A 15,316-nucleotide genomic window follows, 5' to 3' on the forward strand; every position below is an offset into this window, starting at 1 on the left:
TCTGGTGTACAGAGTTAAGTTAAGGGGAAGAAGAAGACCCTGAAGGGGGCAGCAAGAAGACTGTTAGGTAGGTCAGAGAGTTCAGGACCTGTCTACCTATTAAGTGTGCCTTTTGTCTGTCCCTAGACTGATACTCTCAGGGCAATTTCCTCTTTCTTCATGGAAGTTTCTCTGCCTCTTTTTCTCCATGTGTGCAGACCTGTTTCTCCCTCTGCACTATCACAAATGTTCTTCCATGAATAAACTTTTCCCTCCTTTAACCTGAAATATAGCATGTTTCCTCAGTCCTAGAGAAGATCAGCCCTGACTGCTCCTTAGAAGGCCAGATCCTTAAGATGAAACTCAAATACTTTGGCCACCTCATAAGAAGGAAGGACTCCCTGGAGAAGAGCCAAATGCTGGGAGCGACCGAGGGCAAAAGAAGAAGGGGACAACAGAGAATGAGGTGGCTGGATGGAGTCACTGAAGCAGTCGGTGCAAACTTAAATGGACTCCGGGGAATGGTAGAGGACAGGAAGGCCTGGAGGATCATTGTCCATGGGGTCGCGACGGGTCAGACACGACTTCGCACCTAACAACAACAACAAATAGCGTGTGTATATCAATGACTTATCCGCCCTGCTAACATACTCCAGGTCAAGAAAATGTTGCACAAAGGAGGTAAGGTTGCCAGACAGGTGTAGATTCTGGAATTCCACATTTCCTAGGTGTGCATGAACCTGTCTTGGGTCAAGACTGCTGTGCACAGAGAGACCTTCTCTTAGGGTTGCCAGCTTCCAAGTGAGACACCAAACCCACCCCAAACCATGAACTAGCACTCGTATTATAGCTCACAACAGGCTTTATTCAAGTAAATTGAATAAATAAATAACTATTTTAAAATACCTTCTCTTTTTGACAAAGATTTTGACAGCACCTTCCTTTCACACCTCCTCTCAAAAATGGTGCCTGCTTGACCAGAGTGTGTCTCACTGAAGGGGCTCACCTGCTTGTGGGTCGTTTCATGATCTCGGCGCAGCTGCTCCATAATGCCCGTGAGCTCCGAAATCTGTTCCACTAAGTCAGCGACGATATCTTCCCTGCAAGAGGAAATGCCAGCCCAGTTGTGCCTCTGCCAAAAAATTCTGCATCATGATGCCCATCGCACCGTGTCAGAAGGACCAACCAACAAGAGCGATCTGATCAAGAATGACCGCAGAAGTCTCCCCTGGACTCTGTTTTCTGCCAGTCACCAGGGTTGGTCAGTCTAGGGATTTGGAGGTGGAGCCTGGGGAGGGCGGGGCTTGGAAGGAGAGGGAACTCAGCAGGGTATAAAGCCACGGAGTCTGCCTTCTGAAGCAGCCATTTTCTCCAGGGAAACTATGCCTGTAATCTAGAGCAGCCATTCCCAACCTATTTTGGCCAAGGCTCCTCTCCAATTCTAGGGTCCCTTAAAGTAGGTTGGCTGCTTGCTGGAGAGGAGAAAGAAGGAGGAGCCACCTTACATGTGCAGGACACGAACTTGTTAGCCACTGGAGCAGACCAAACTGAATTATGCCCACCTCGAGACAGCAATTCTCCTTGGCCAGAGAAATAGTGTGAAATGCCCAGTGTTACAAAGTCTTGTCCAGACAGGACCCCTGAGAAGGGATCACCCTACAGCACTGTGGGAAGCATTGGAGGAAACGAGTGAGGAGGAAACTAATAGTTTTGATCATACTCCAGAATACTGACAGGGGTGGGGTTAGGAAATATTACTTACGTCTGCAGCTTGGGTGGACTGCCATGGGGGGGAGGGTGTCAAAAGAGAAAGAGAGAGAGAAAGAAAGGATGGTTATGGAATTGTTTCAGGCAGAAAAACATGCTCACATTGCAAAGCAGCCTTTTAAAATTAACGTTTGCAAAATCTGTTGCCACATCTACAGTTATCACACACAGCAAGGTTAGCCATTCTTCCCTCGTGGGGGGGTCTGTGTGACCAACCTCCGCCAGGGCTACATCACGTAACATGGTAGGCCTGAAAGAGGTCTCTGGGTTGCCGAAGCATTACTGGAAGAATTTCTGTCCGCAGCCATGAGGATGGCATCAGAGCTGTAAGAATCCCAGTTGATCATGACCAGGGGTAGTCAAACTGCAGCCCTCCAGATGTCCATGGACTGCAATTCCCAGGAGCCCCTGCCAGCATTTGCTGGCAGGGGCTCCTGGGAATTGCAGTCCATGGACATCTGGAGGGCCGCAGTTTGACTACCCCTGGTCATGACACTCAGACCTCCAGAGCGAGTGTTTCGTGACTAAGGGTACCGAATAACTCCTACTTAATTATTGAACTGGTCCCATTGGGCAGGAGGAAAATACAGACACCAAAGAACAGCAAAAAAAGCCACCCAGCAAAGCCGAATCCGGTTGTTCTTAAAAATACTAAAATACCTGCCTTCCAGGTGGCCAAAATATTACAACAGAGACACCACTGACACTTTTCAACAAAAGAAAAGCAGCTAGAGAAGCAGTGTGTTTTACCAGAATCTCAAAAGAAGAGTAAATCAGACAGACACACACACACACACTCAGGATGGAAAAATAAGACACACAGGCAATTTCCACTCAAAACATAGCTGAAAGGGAAACGGGTCCTATTTTCCAATGACTTTGAAATCTAGCTTCCCACAGCTGCTTTGAATAAAAAAAAAATAAAGACTGAGGAAGCACGCTTTCCAATATAACACATTCCTTTGGCCCTGGACCCTAAGACCAGTCCGTACTAATGGGTTTTGTAATGGATTTTTACAGCTCTGCAGTATTATGATGTGCTATAACTGTGTGACCAACAATGGTTGCTTTTACATGGAGCTTTTAGTCTAGTTTAGTGATCAAACTGGAGCAAGTGTTTTTTGGAGCATTTACATAACACTGCCCTTTCTGGGATTTCCCCTGTTTTCCCCTGTTATAGCACTATTGCGATGTAGCAGCTAACATTTGCAAAGCCCTCTGGTGGCACAGGGAAGAATGGCAGGTTAAAGGGCAACCTGCCATTCTTCCCTGTGCCACCAGACCAAGGAAAGCACAGAGAAGGACCATTTCCGCATGAGGAATATGCCCCTGGACAGTCTCTGGTTGCTGGTGAGTTTTAGAGTGCCCTCCACATGATGTCGTCTGCATCCTGAAGCTGTCCAGTGCCTGGCTCAAGATTTGCCTCAGGATGAAAGAAATCGCAGAACGTTTCCGTATGGAGGGCTAAAACACAAGTGGCCTCCTGCTTGCAAACGCAGAATGGTTTCATGTTTGCAGCCCTCTTCATGGGAGACCCCTCCAGGGTTTTCCCTCTGTCCCGTTGCAGCTTTTTGCCTCCTGACAAGGCTGCAAGGGAAAGCAAAACAAATTTCTCCCCCTCAATGCTTGTCAATCACAGCAAGCCACCAATTACAGCACAGCAGTTCTCTCTTGAACAGAAACTTTCTTTCTCCCGAGTCCCAAAACTAATTTTTTCTTAAAGGCACTTCCGCATTGCTATGCGGTAATGCCACTACACAAATGCATTTTTAATAAAAAGTAACACTTCCACGTTCCGAGGCAAACCTGGACAAAACTCAAGCCAGCCCCTGGACAGTCTCAGGAGGCAGGCGATGTCATGTGGAGCAGGCTATAAAACCCGCCAGCAACCAGAGGCTATCCAGAGGCAGATTCCTCATGCGGAAGTAGTCGCAAAAAGTGGATTTGCCACTTTTTATCTCACATTCCATCGGTAAGCAACCAATGAGCAACCAGGGGCAAGCCCGTATGGAGGCGGAAAGATGCAATTGTAGTGTTGTCCCACCCTCCCCTCTCCATTTCCTGCTCCAAGTATGTTTTTAAATGGCATGTTCAGCATTGCAATGCAACTGCAAAGCTACATTGTCAAAGATAAAATAAAATCTTCTTTAAAGTGTCCACGGTCTTTTATTTGTTTGTTTGTTTGTTTATTTTTTTATTTTTGGGATCAGGCAGGCAAGACCCAGTCCCATTTGTTTTTTGGAGGTGGGGAATGAAAGGGGAAAGAGGGGGGGGTGTGGGTGATCAAGCAGCCTTCTGTGGGTCGTCCAGGCATCCATGCTCCACGTTTTAAAGCCTTCCATTCACACACAAGCCCTCTCTGAGCTTCAGTTACCATTTCCAATATCTCCGAAATCCACCCAGACATAGAGTCCAAAACACCATGAATCTCCCAAAAGGGAATGTTCTGGCATTTCTCCACAGCAACGCGGAAGTGTTACTTTTAAAATTAAAACTGCATCCATGTTGTGGCATGACAAGACAGCAACGCAGAAGTGCCTTTAAAAAATTGGGGCCTGGGGTGGGGGGTGGGGGGTAGAAAGTTTCAGTCCACAAGGGAACTGCTGTGCTTGACAAGCTGCGGGGGGGGGGGGGGGAGAAATTCGGCTTGTTTTCTCTTGCAGTCTTGTTAGGAGGCAAAAAACTGCATCTCCCATGAGGAGGGCTGCAAACGCGAGGTTTACCATTCCACGTTTGCAAGGAGAAGACCACGCGCGTTTTAGCCCTCTGTACAGAAATGGTTAAGATTTCCACATGAGTACTCCAGTGTTACTACAACCAGTGTCACTACAAATGGTGTAACTACAAATGCCTCCATGTCAGGGCATCACTCTGCTTAGGACTTAACTGAGGAAGTGCTATTTGAATGTTATTATTGGTTACTAGTCAAGCAGAGTGGTAAGGCAGCCGTCTGAAAGCTTTGCCCATGAGGTTGGGAGTTCAATCCCAGCAGCCGGCTCAAGGTTGACTCAGCCTTCCATCCTTCCGAGGTCGGTAAAATGAGTACCCAGCTTGCTTGCTGGGGGGTAAACGGTAATGACTGGGGAAGGCACTGGCAAACCACCCCGTATTGAGTCTGCCATGAAAACGCTGGAGGGCGTCACCCCAAGGGTTAGACATGACTCGGTGCTTGCACAGGGGATACCTTTACCTTTAGTCACGCATTACTAAGTCTTAATTATTAGTTATGATTGTCAAGCATCATGCGTTTCCATCCGTGCCGAAATAGAAAATATACCGTAAGTGGTATATGCTATAAAATAAGCCCACACCAGCATACCGGAGACCATGCTGTCGACTTGGCAGACACATGGACACTCTTGACCATTTTGTAAGATTACCTGGCTATTTTGGGCTTAGAAAAGGTTGTCTCAGGAGATAGTTTCTTCTCAGGGGTCTCATCCAGCGTAAAAGAGACTTGCCCTTTCCCATGAGTCCAAAGAAGGTCAGGAGAAAGATCTGAAAAGGTCTTGGATATCTGGGTACATAAACAAAAGCCACTAAGCAGCAGGGTCCCAGATTCTAAAATCTGAGGATTATTTACTCTCCAAGGAAGAATTTGAAAGGGGTCAGATAATTTGTGTATTAAATGTATTATTTCCTTAAGGGGGAGGAGGAATCCGGGAATGGAATCTTTCGTTGAATTTTTGAGCAGTACCTTCCAACAGAACACCAGTTTAACCTGATGAAAGTGAAGAAGAAATCTGTGTAGGTCTCAGCTTGAGGCTGCCAGCCTCCAGGCGGGATCTCCTAGAAGAACAACTGATCCCTAGATGCAGAAGGGTGGACTCCATGGCCTTACACTCCACTGAGCTCCCCCCTGCCTTCTCCAGGGTCTCCCCCCTCCATCTCCTGGAATTTCCTAACTCTAGCCCCCAAATGAAACTAATAAACAATATCTCAATCAGACAGATGGCCTGGGGTCTGCCCCCGCATCCAACAGGCACAACTACAAGGCCAGATGGCTTCCAGGTCACAAACTCCCAGTGGGGCAAACAGGGGCTCCCTTGGGCTTTGTAGAGGAGGCGGGAGGTGGAAGCCCCCCTTCTCCACGCAGCACGATCCTGGTCTGAACTGGGGCCCCATGCGCCCCAAAATCAAGTTTTAAAAGTTGCTAGGAGCTCCCCTTGGACTGATGGCTTGAAACAGGCAGCTTAGGGCAGGGCAGGGGCTGTGGCTCAGTGGCAGAGCATCCACGTGGCATGAAAGAGGTCCTGAGATCTCCTGCAACCCCAGAGCAGCCTCTTTCAACCCTTTGATCAAGGAGGCAGATTTCTGTGAGTGTAAGTTAGGCCCTCGTTTGAATCAGATGGCTCAGCCTGTACCTCTTCAGAGGTCAATGGACTACAATTCCCATGAGCCCCGGCCAACATGTGGGCTTATGGGAATTGTAGTCCACGGGAATCCGGAGGGCCCCAGACTGACCACCCCCATGATAGATCCATTGCTGGATCAAAAGCAGCCCAGGACGGCCATGATTGTGAGGTGAGAGGGATGCAACCTTTTTTACCACAACATTTCCCAGGCATAAGTCATCCCTCCTCCCAGGTTCTGTCCTTCCCCCCATGGAAGGGCTCATGGCAGGACAGAGGGAGAGGGGGGAAGGAGGAAAGGCTGGTTGGGACAATGAAGGCTTGAAAACTGACAACGCTTTTCATATTTAACCATATATTTTTGAGAAACCAGGGAACTGTGTCTTCTACTCACATCGTGAGGCTCCCGGCACCGTAAAGGTATTTTGTGTGTTCCAGGAACAAACTTCATTCTGGAAGAGAGAAGAACGGCCTCAGGGGGCGGAAGAGAAAGCACGGTTCCCTCAGCTGAACCAGCTGGCAGCCCCAAACACTTGAGACTTTCCCTTCAAGACGGCCAGGATTTACTGGGGATGCTTTCGCAGACCTCCCAGGGCCAGGAGGCAACCTCAGGGCAAGATGCCCTGGGATCAGACATCCCAAGGAACTGGCTGGCCACTGGGGGAGACGGGATGCTTGATCGTCTGGAATTCTCTGCCTGAGGATGTAGTGATGGCCATAGGAACAGACAGCTTTAAAAAAAAAAGAGGAAGAAAGTGGGCTTCTATACTTTACTTTTCACTACCGGAAGGAGTCTCGTAGCGGCTCACAATCGCCTTCCCTTTCCTCTCCCCACAACCTGCGAGAGCTCTGAGAGAACTGTGACTGGCCCAAGGTCACCCAGCAGGCTGCATGTGGAGAAGGAGTGGGGAACCAAACTCAGCTCCCCAGATTACAGGCTGCCTCTCTTAACCCCGGCATCCAGGTGACTAGATTCACGGGGGAGGGCTCCCGTAGGGGCTTCTTCCCACGGTGCCTGAGGGAATGTGGGTTTCCCAAAGGCTACGAAGAGAGTTGACCAGGACGGAGCGTTTGTGGGAGCTGGAACCTGCTGTGCTCTACCTTCTGCTGGGCTATAGGGGAGGATTTTCAAGCTAGGCTTTGTCCTTGTGAATGATGCTGACAGAATCAATGAAACAAGTTTCCCCTCCCCCCTTCTCCACTTCATTTCACTATCCAAGCAAAGTTCCTAAACCCGCTTCCTTTTAAAAGAGAACGGCAGTCTGATGAGATTAGAGTCGTTTCTTTTGACTTTCCAGAATTCTGTCTGCAGAGTTTTAAAAACTTGCACTGAGTGGGCATGACCGTGAACGTTTCCACTCTCATTCTGAAGGGTTACTCTTGCTTACCTTGTTTATATTGTATATTATTGTACTAGAATTTAAGCCCGCTGTAAGAAAAATACAGCGGGCGCTACCGGGTCGCGGGTGGGTGGGCAGGCGGGCGGGCGGCCTTCTCCCAGCCCCAGGGACAGCCTCACCGCATCGTAGAAGTCAGGCTACCAGCTCCCGTGGAGAAAACGACTGCTTTGGGGGAGGGATTCTGTGGCATTTGACCCAACGTCCCTCCCCAAAACGTCACCCTCCCAGGGCTCCACCCCCAAATCTTCAGGAACTTCCCAACCTGGAATTGGCCATCCGAGGGGTGAGATAAGGGGGAGCCCTGCCACCCGGGACGCCTGGGAGGAGATCATGGCCGGTGAAGGGGAATGAATAAGAGAAGAGCCATCTGGTCTGCGGGGAGCAGAGTTGGAGGAGGGAAGGGCTGCCATGAGAACGCTGCAGCATGGAGACCAAAATAAAAAGGGCCAAAAAGACCATTTCAGGCGACCACAGGCAGGGCCACTTTACCCACAGAGCACATGCTATGGGGGCCCACTCTTCCAGGGGCCCCACATGGTGCCTTCCCCCCATGGCTCAGGGCCATAGCCTTTCTCCTTCCCCCCACACTGGGAGCGGCAACCCCTTTCCACTTGTGCCCCCAGGCCGGCTGCCCCCTCTGCAGTCGCATCCTGCTAGGGCCCTGGGAATCCTTCAGCTGGCGGCTCTGGTGCTACACGAATCCCTCAACCACTCCTGGCTCCAGGGCCAAGCAGATGCAGGGATGGAAGTCTGCTGTATTTCAGCACAAAGCTCTCACGGAAAGGAGAGAGCGGCTCACGTGAGGTTCTTCTGCAGGTGTGGGAACACTCACTTGGATCGGCTTGGAGGTTGTAGAGAAAGCTGGGATTTCCCTTGGTATTTCATTTCCGCATGAACTGAACATGTCCTATTTTTTGGGGGGAAAAAGTTGTTTAGAAACGTGTTGTTTATCAAAAGGCCTACAATATTTTGGGCTATTCTTGAATCTGCAAGATTATGGGCTAGTCACTACTAGGATGGCCAACGTCCAGGTGGCACCTGGAAATCTCCTGATGTTACAATGACCTCCAGATGTCCAAGATCAGCCCCCCTGGGGGGAAATGGCTGCCTTGGAGGGGGGAGTCTGCTGAAGGCTGCCTTCCTCAGGCCCCATCCCCAAAATCTGCAGGCATTTTCCAACCCAGAGCTGCCAGCCCCGGGCACTACAGCTGAAGAGGGACAATAGAGCTGGAGAGCATTTGAAAACGCTTCATTGCATAAGTTGCTTCCTCCAATTGAACCACTTTTGGAAGGTTTAAAAATAAACCCAAACCCAAACGCTAACAAAGTCTAGATTCAAATGAGTCGCCATGTTGGTCTGAAGTAGCACAATAAAATCAGAGTCCAGCAGGGGCACCTTTAAGACAAACAAAGATTGATTCAAGGCGGGAGCTTTCGAGTGCAAGCATGTTTATAGTCTGACGAAGGGTGCTTGCACTCGAAAGCTCACGCCTTGAATCAATCTTTGTTGGTCTTAAAGGTGCCCGACTGATTTTATTGTGCTAACAAAGTCTGTTCACCAGAGAAGAGAAATATGCAAGTCTTTGGGGAGAAATATGCAAGTCTTTAATGATCTATTACTCTGGAGCTGAAGCCACCTTGGGGGAATTCCGCCAGCGTCACATGAATTCATCAAAGGTTTAAGACGACGTTTGCTTTTCAGCCGGATTCAGAATTCCCTCTGAGAGTGAGCCCTCTTGGAATCCTTCAAGGACAGGTTTTGGTGTAAAGCAATAATATCTGCGGTGATCTCTTCTGTCTTGGGACCACGAGGGCCGATCTACGTCTATCACAATCTTTTCTCTCCCCCCCCCCACCCGGATAGGCCAGGAATCTAAGCAGGGTGGGCCATGGTGAGCATTTGGGTGGGATCTCTGCACATCTCTTGCGTTGAAAAGACCAGGGCAGAGAGGCCAAAGCGTGGCTCGCCAGATGTCCATGGACTACAACCTGTCTGGGGCTCATGGTCACCTGGAGAGGCACAGTTTGGCCACCCCTGCCCCAGGGGGTCACTGCAAGTCTGCTTTGACTCGATGGCACTTTCCACTACCAGCAGGATGATCCATTCCCGAATTGAGGATAACAAAAACAGAACCCAAGAGCACCTTTAAGACCAACCAAGATTTATTCAAGGTGGGAGCTTTCGAGTGCAAGCCCTCTTCCGCAGCACTCAAAAGCTCCCACCTTGAATTAATCTTGGTTGGTCTTAAAGGTGCTCCTGGAATCTATTTTGGTTGTGCTGCTTCGGACCAACACAGCGACCCACTAGAGTTAAGGATAGTTCCTCTCGGCTTTCGTTGATGAGGGACTACAGGAAGCCTTTTCCACTTAGCTGTCAGAACTTGAGTCTAGCCAGACGCCCTGATCTAGACGACCCAGGCGAGCCTGAGGGCATCAGATCTGGGGAACTAAGGAGTGCTGACTTGAGTTAGTAACCGGATGGGAGAAAACAAAAACAGAAGAAGAATTGGTTCTTAGATGCCGCTTTTCTCCACCCAAAGGAGGCTCAACGCGGCTCACATTTGCCTTCCCTTTCCTCTCCCCACAACAGACACTCTGTGAGGGAGGGGAGGCTGAGAGAGCCCTGAAATTACTGCAGAAGAAGAAGAAGAGTTGGTTCTTATATGCCGCTATTCTCTACCTGAAGGAGGCTCAAAGCGGCTCTCAGTCGCCTTCCCTTCCTCTCCCCACAACAGACACCCTGTGAAGGAGGTGGGGCTGAGAAAGCTCTGACAGCACTGGTCTGTGAGAACAGCTCTAACAGGCCTGTGACTAGCCCAAGGTCACCCAGCTTTATGTGGTGTTGCCAGAATCAAACCTGGCAGTCCAGATTAGAGGTCACTGCTCTTGGCCACTATGCCATGCTGGATCTCAGCTAGTCCAAGGTTGTGATGCACAGGAAAGTTATGGCAAACCAGCCATGAATATCTTTTGCCATAAATCTGCTTCTCTACTACCACCAAACTGGGCGTTCCTTTGACCGGCTCGGTTGTTCAATGTTTTCAGGTATTTTCTTCTTTTATGTCACTAGGATGCTGGGAAGTGCTTTACATAAGTCATCAAACAACAAGTCTGCCTATGAACAGACCTTCCGTCCCACAAGTGCGTGACCCACTTCAAACCATTCTCCCCTCCCAAACACGCCCCCAACTCATTTCCATTTACTTTGGCATCTGAGTAGTCAGTGTCGCGGTCTTGCCCTTCTTAATTCTTTTACATCCTATTTTCCAGGGGTCCCAGCAAGGGCAGGTCATGAAGTCTGTCCGGGACGGGTTTACCGACCTGGAGAGGGGCGTGGCCAGATGCCTGCAAGGGGAAAGACAAGAACAGCATTTGAGAATTCAAATCCGAGCAAGGAAATCAAAGCTCTCTGATGAAAGAGGAAGCCGCCTTCTCTACAGAAATGCTATTAAGCTTCAGCCAGGCAGAGAAAATTGGGAGGAGGCTGAAGGGGGACACGTTGCAGAAAGCTACTCGTTTCTCATCTTTTTAACAATGGCAGACACCCAGGTTGCCAAACTCTAGGTCAGGGGTAGTCAAACTGCGGCCCTCCAGATGTCCATGGACTACAATTCCCATGAGCCCCTGCCAGCAAAAGCTGGCAGGGGCTCATGGGAATTGTAGTCCATGGACATCTGGAGGGCCGCAGCTTGACTAGCCCTGCTCTAGGTGGTGACTGGAGATCTCCAGCTGGAGAGCTCCCCAGAACACCTAGCCACGGTGATCCACGCAACAGTCGCCCCCCGACTAGATTACTGTCACTCGCTCTACATGTCCCTGATCCAGAAACTGGTCCAAAACGCAGCTGCCCGGTTTCTCACAAACACCATGGAGCGTCCACATTAGGCCGATCCATAAGCAGCTGCAGTGGCCCTTGGATGAATGCTGATGAGGTTCAAGGTTTTGGTTCTCACCTTTAAGGCCATTTGCGACCCGGGCCCCACATACCTGAGGGACCCCCTGAAGGGCATTGCACTTGGCCAACATGAACAGACTAGCGATCTCTGGCCCCCGAGATGTACATTCAACCTCAACTAGGGCCGGGGCCTTTTCAGTCCTGGCCCCCACCTGGTGGAACCAACTCCCAGAGAAACTGCGGGCCCTTTAAGAGCTGGCTCCATTTCAAAGGGCCGGTCTTCCGCCAGGCATTTGGTTGGGGCCACAGTCTAGCAACATCATTGAGTTGACCCCCTCCTGCAAGAACCCTCCGCTGGGATAAGGGAAGCATCTACAGGCTGTAGCTTCAGATGTAAGCAGAACACGTGAGCAGTGTTCTCCTCGAAAGAGGAGGTTTAAATCCAATTAAAGTAAAACCCCATAAAACAGTAATTAAACCCCCAATTACAGTCATTAAAACTCCAGTAAAACCACCTCATGTCGGCGACGCGACAACTCCCCCCCCCCCCCCCGCTCAAGAGATGCCTGACACCAGAGCCACATGGGCCCAAGGGGGGGTTACAGAAATCTGATCAGATCAATTGCAACTGGTCTCCAGGCAACAGAGGTCAGTTCACGGGGAGAAAATGGATGCTTTTGAAGTTGGAATTTGTGGCGTTTGACCCCACTGAAGCCCCTCCCCACCCAAAAGCCCCTTTCCTCTGGCTCCATCCCTAAAATCTGCAGGCATTTCCCAACCCTTCATACATCACTTGCTGACCTAGCTCTTTCAGCTGGCTGGAGAGGTGGAGTATATAATTATGGGAGCCCCAGGGTCATCTAGTCCAACCCCCTGCACAATGCAGGAACTCACAAGTACCTGCTCATCTACGGTTACCCCAATTCCATGCCCAAGTGATCTCTCCACCAAAAATCCGCAGGGCCTGTAAAATGGAGCTCTTCTGCCAGGTCTACAGTTGAGGCTGGGATCAGCGGAGTAGATCTACTGCCCCCCCCCCCAGGGTTTGAAGCGAACATTGTTCCTCTCCATTTTCTCCACCGGCTTGGTAGTAGGGGTGGGAATGGTATTTTTTCCCTTTTCCGCCATGTTGGGGACTTTTGAAGTTTTTAGTGGGAATTTTAATGGGGTTTTAAGACTATTGTTACCTGCCATAAGCCTGTCAGGAAATGGCAGGAAATAACAGTAACAGTAACAGTAACAGTAACAGTAACAGTAACAGTAACAGTAACAGTAACAGTAACAATAGGTTGGGGCAGGGAGGTGGAAGAACTCTGCGGACGGCCTCCCCCCAGGACCTGGAAAGGCTGCCGGCAGCTGTTGGGGAATTCACCGGCAGGGGCAGCTCTCACGCAACAGGGATCTGCAGCCTCCGAGCCTCGGAATGAAGTGGAAGGAGGGAGGGTTAGGGGTGGGGGATGGAAGGGGATTGGCTGGCCACTGGACAGACAGGCAAGCCGGTTGGAGGAGGAGGCACTCAGGGACAGGAAAGCCGCCCTGAGTGGCTGTTAAGCTCTGAGTGGCACTTAATCCATGAGACATGTTCCTCCTCCAAGCCCTTACCAGAAATATATTATGTGGAACGGATGGTGATATGATCATATGTGGTAATATTGACCCCCTCCCAAAATGTCCACTGATGGGCCTGGAGGGAGCGGGTGTGTCCACAGCTCTGATTCCCAACCACATTCTGCACAATTGTACCATTTCTGGGGTGTCTCGAAGCCTGAAGAATATTTCAGGGGTTCCTCAATGGCAAACAAGTTGAGAAAGGCGGCCTTCGATGTACGACTGGATCTTTCCCGTAATGTTAAGGGGGGGGGGGATTTGGATGTCGGCCATAGTGCCTAGAAGCCGAAGCCAGAGGAGGAAATGGCAAAGGCCGGAGATGTCCATGGAAGCACCGTTCAGAGTTTCCCTCGCTGCCCTTTCAAGCACCTGAGTCTTTCCTAGGCCAGGCAAATTTTGGGCATTGCTGAAAGGGAAAGCTGCCAATTTGTTATTTGATATCCATTTGACAGCCTCGTTGGGTTGCTTTGTGGAATCTATTTGCCTCTTAATCAAGTTTCCTAGGCAGCCAGCAGGTTCAAATACTTAAAGCAACGGGACAGGATCCAGCCATCATCAGGAGCAGAAGCACTTTTTAAAAAAGGCCTCAAAAGAGAAAAGCTTGCAAAGCTAGGCGACATAAAGTACCAACCAAACAAGGGGTCAGAGAGACCTCCGTCTCAGCCAGATTCCGAAAGCGGAGAGGCAGAATGTCAAACATGAAAATTTGGTCAGAGGAAACCACCTGGGGTGGAAACAGGGCCTTATATTTGGAGTGTGGTTACAGGGAACCTGAAGAGAGTAGAGCGGCAAGTCCCAGCAAACGTTTGGCCCAATGGAGACTAGCCAGGACCCTCGCCTCCCGGGAGAGAGTGAGGGGGAGTTATTGACCCACGCCCTGAACGGAGGGAAGGTGGATACAGTTTTATTGTTCGCCATCCTGTTTACATTGCTGTATGTTTATACTGTTATTTTTAAGGGTCCTGTTAGGGGATTTATTGCGTTTTTATTGAAATCTGTAAACTGCCGCGAGACATTCGTGAGCAGCAGTATACAAATCTAATTATAAATAAATAAATAAACGAGCACTACCCGTTCTGAGCGGCCGGTCTGTCTCCCACCACAGCCGGGCAACTGCTAGAGTCAGCCCTTGGCGATCTGAAACAGCAGACAGAAACTTACATTTCCAGAGAGTTTTTTGGTCAGCAGTTGTCTGTCCCAGGTGTTGAGCCTTGAAATACAGAGGCCTTTGAAGACAGACCAAGAAGATTTCTTTCGTCCACTCCCTCTCTCTCTCTTGGTCACTTTTAGTTTTCCTTCTCACCATGGGAACCAAGTCACTGGCTGCTTCCTTCCATTCTATGTTAAAGGCATACTACACAATTGTTCCATATCGCTCTCCCAACTGCTTTAAGCCCACTTGTACAAAAAATAAACTTTGTTTCAGAGTTTTGTTTAACTATCGAACCAGGTGAAGCAGCAAGTTAAAACGGAGCAGAAAAGCCACCCCTGGGGTACCAGAAAGGCTCATTTTCACAGGCCAGAGCTCACGTAGAATCATAGAGCTGGGTGGGATCTCCAGAGCCATCTAGTCCAACCCCCTGTGATTTTGTTGAAATAGATGTAATCGGTGTACAAACCTAGCTTGTGCATACTGTGTTACCCTTGCATATGGCACGGTAAAACTGGCACCTGTCAAAATACGCTTCAGTCTGACAACTCTGTCAAGTCAAGCTATTATTGCAAAATGTTCTCTTTCCCTCTCTGAGGCTACAAGGAGTGCTTGTGAGACAGCATTCTTGCACGGGGCCAGGGATCCCCACCCCACCCAAGGTGGCCTCCAGCCAACCCCCCCATCCTCTTCCATTCTGTGCCTGGCCAGTAACTGGACCTCTTAACAGCCAGGGTTGGAGTCAGGGCATGAATTGGCGTTAATGTATTTTAACTTTTAATCTATACGGGTTTTTAATTCACTGATGTAAGCCGCCTCAAGACCATCCAGAGAGAGGCAGCATACAAATTTAAAAAATATAAATAAAACAAACGCCATTGTGTGTACATCTGCTAATCTATTCTAGCCCTCTCGGATTCTTTGGATCCCCCCCCCCCAGCTGCCTGTTGCAGAATTCCTCCAGGACAGCTTTTCAATTCATTTCCCTATTTTGTGTTTTGTACAAACCAGAAGTAGTAATGATGTCTGTAGCAGACACGCAACTGTGCACAAGCGTAGCATACTTACGACCTCTTCAAGGGGGACCCAAAGTGGCTAACAACATTCCCCTCCTCCACTGCATTCTCACAACAACCCTTTGAGGTATGGCAGGCTGAGAGATTGT

At 49.6% G+C, this 15,316-nt stretch overlaps 1 protein-coding gene across 1 annotated transcript in view; it reads right to left on the reverse strand.

The window, feature by feature from the left end:
* The window catches only part of FLACC1 (flagellum associated containing coiled-coil domains 1), a 32,498-nt gene extending 18,181 nt beyond the window's left edge, over positions 1 to 14,317 (reverse strand). The window contains exons 1-7 of the mRNA XM_077319148.1: positions 14,163 to 14,317; positions 10,703 to 10,843; positions 8,331 to 8,405; positions 6,493 to 6,550; positions 5,127 to 5,263; positions 1,742 to 1,759; positions 986 to 1,079 (exon numbers count right to left, since the gene is read on the reverse strand). Of these exons, the coding sequence (XP_077175263.1) occupies positions 986 to 1,079; positions 1,742 to 1,759; positions 5,127 to 5,263; positions 6,493 to 6,550; positions 8,331 to 8,405; positions 10,703 to 10,843; positions 14,163 to 14,164 (525 nt within the window). The 5' untranslated portion in view covers positions 14,165 to 14,317. The remainder of the gene's footprint in view (positions 1 to 985; positions 1,080 to 1,741; positions 1,760 to 5,126; positions 5,264 to 6,492; positions 6,551 to 8,330; positions 8,406 to 10,702; positions 10,844 to 14,162) is intronic.
* Positions 14,318 to 15,316: the final 999 nt, after the last annotated feature.

This window comes from Paroedura picta, chromosome 2, assembly GCF_049243985.1.
Source record: "Paroedura picta isolate Pp20150507F chromosome 2, Ppicta_v3.0, whole genome shotgun sequence".
Taxonomy (NCBI): Eukaryota; Metazoa; Chordata; class Lepidosauria; order Squamata; family Gekkonidae; genus Paroedura; species Paroedura picta.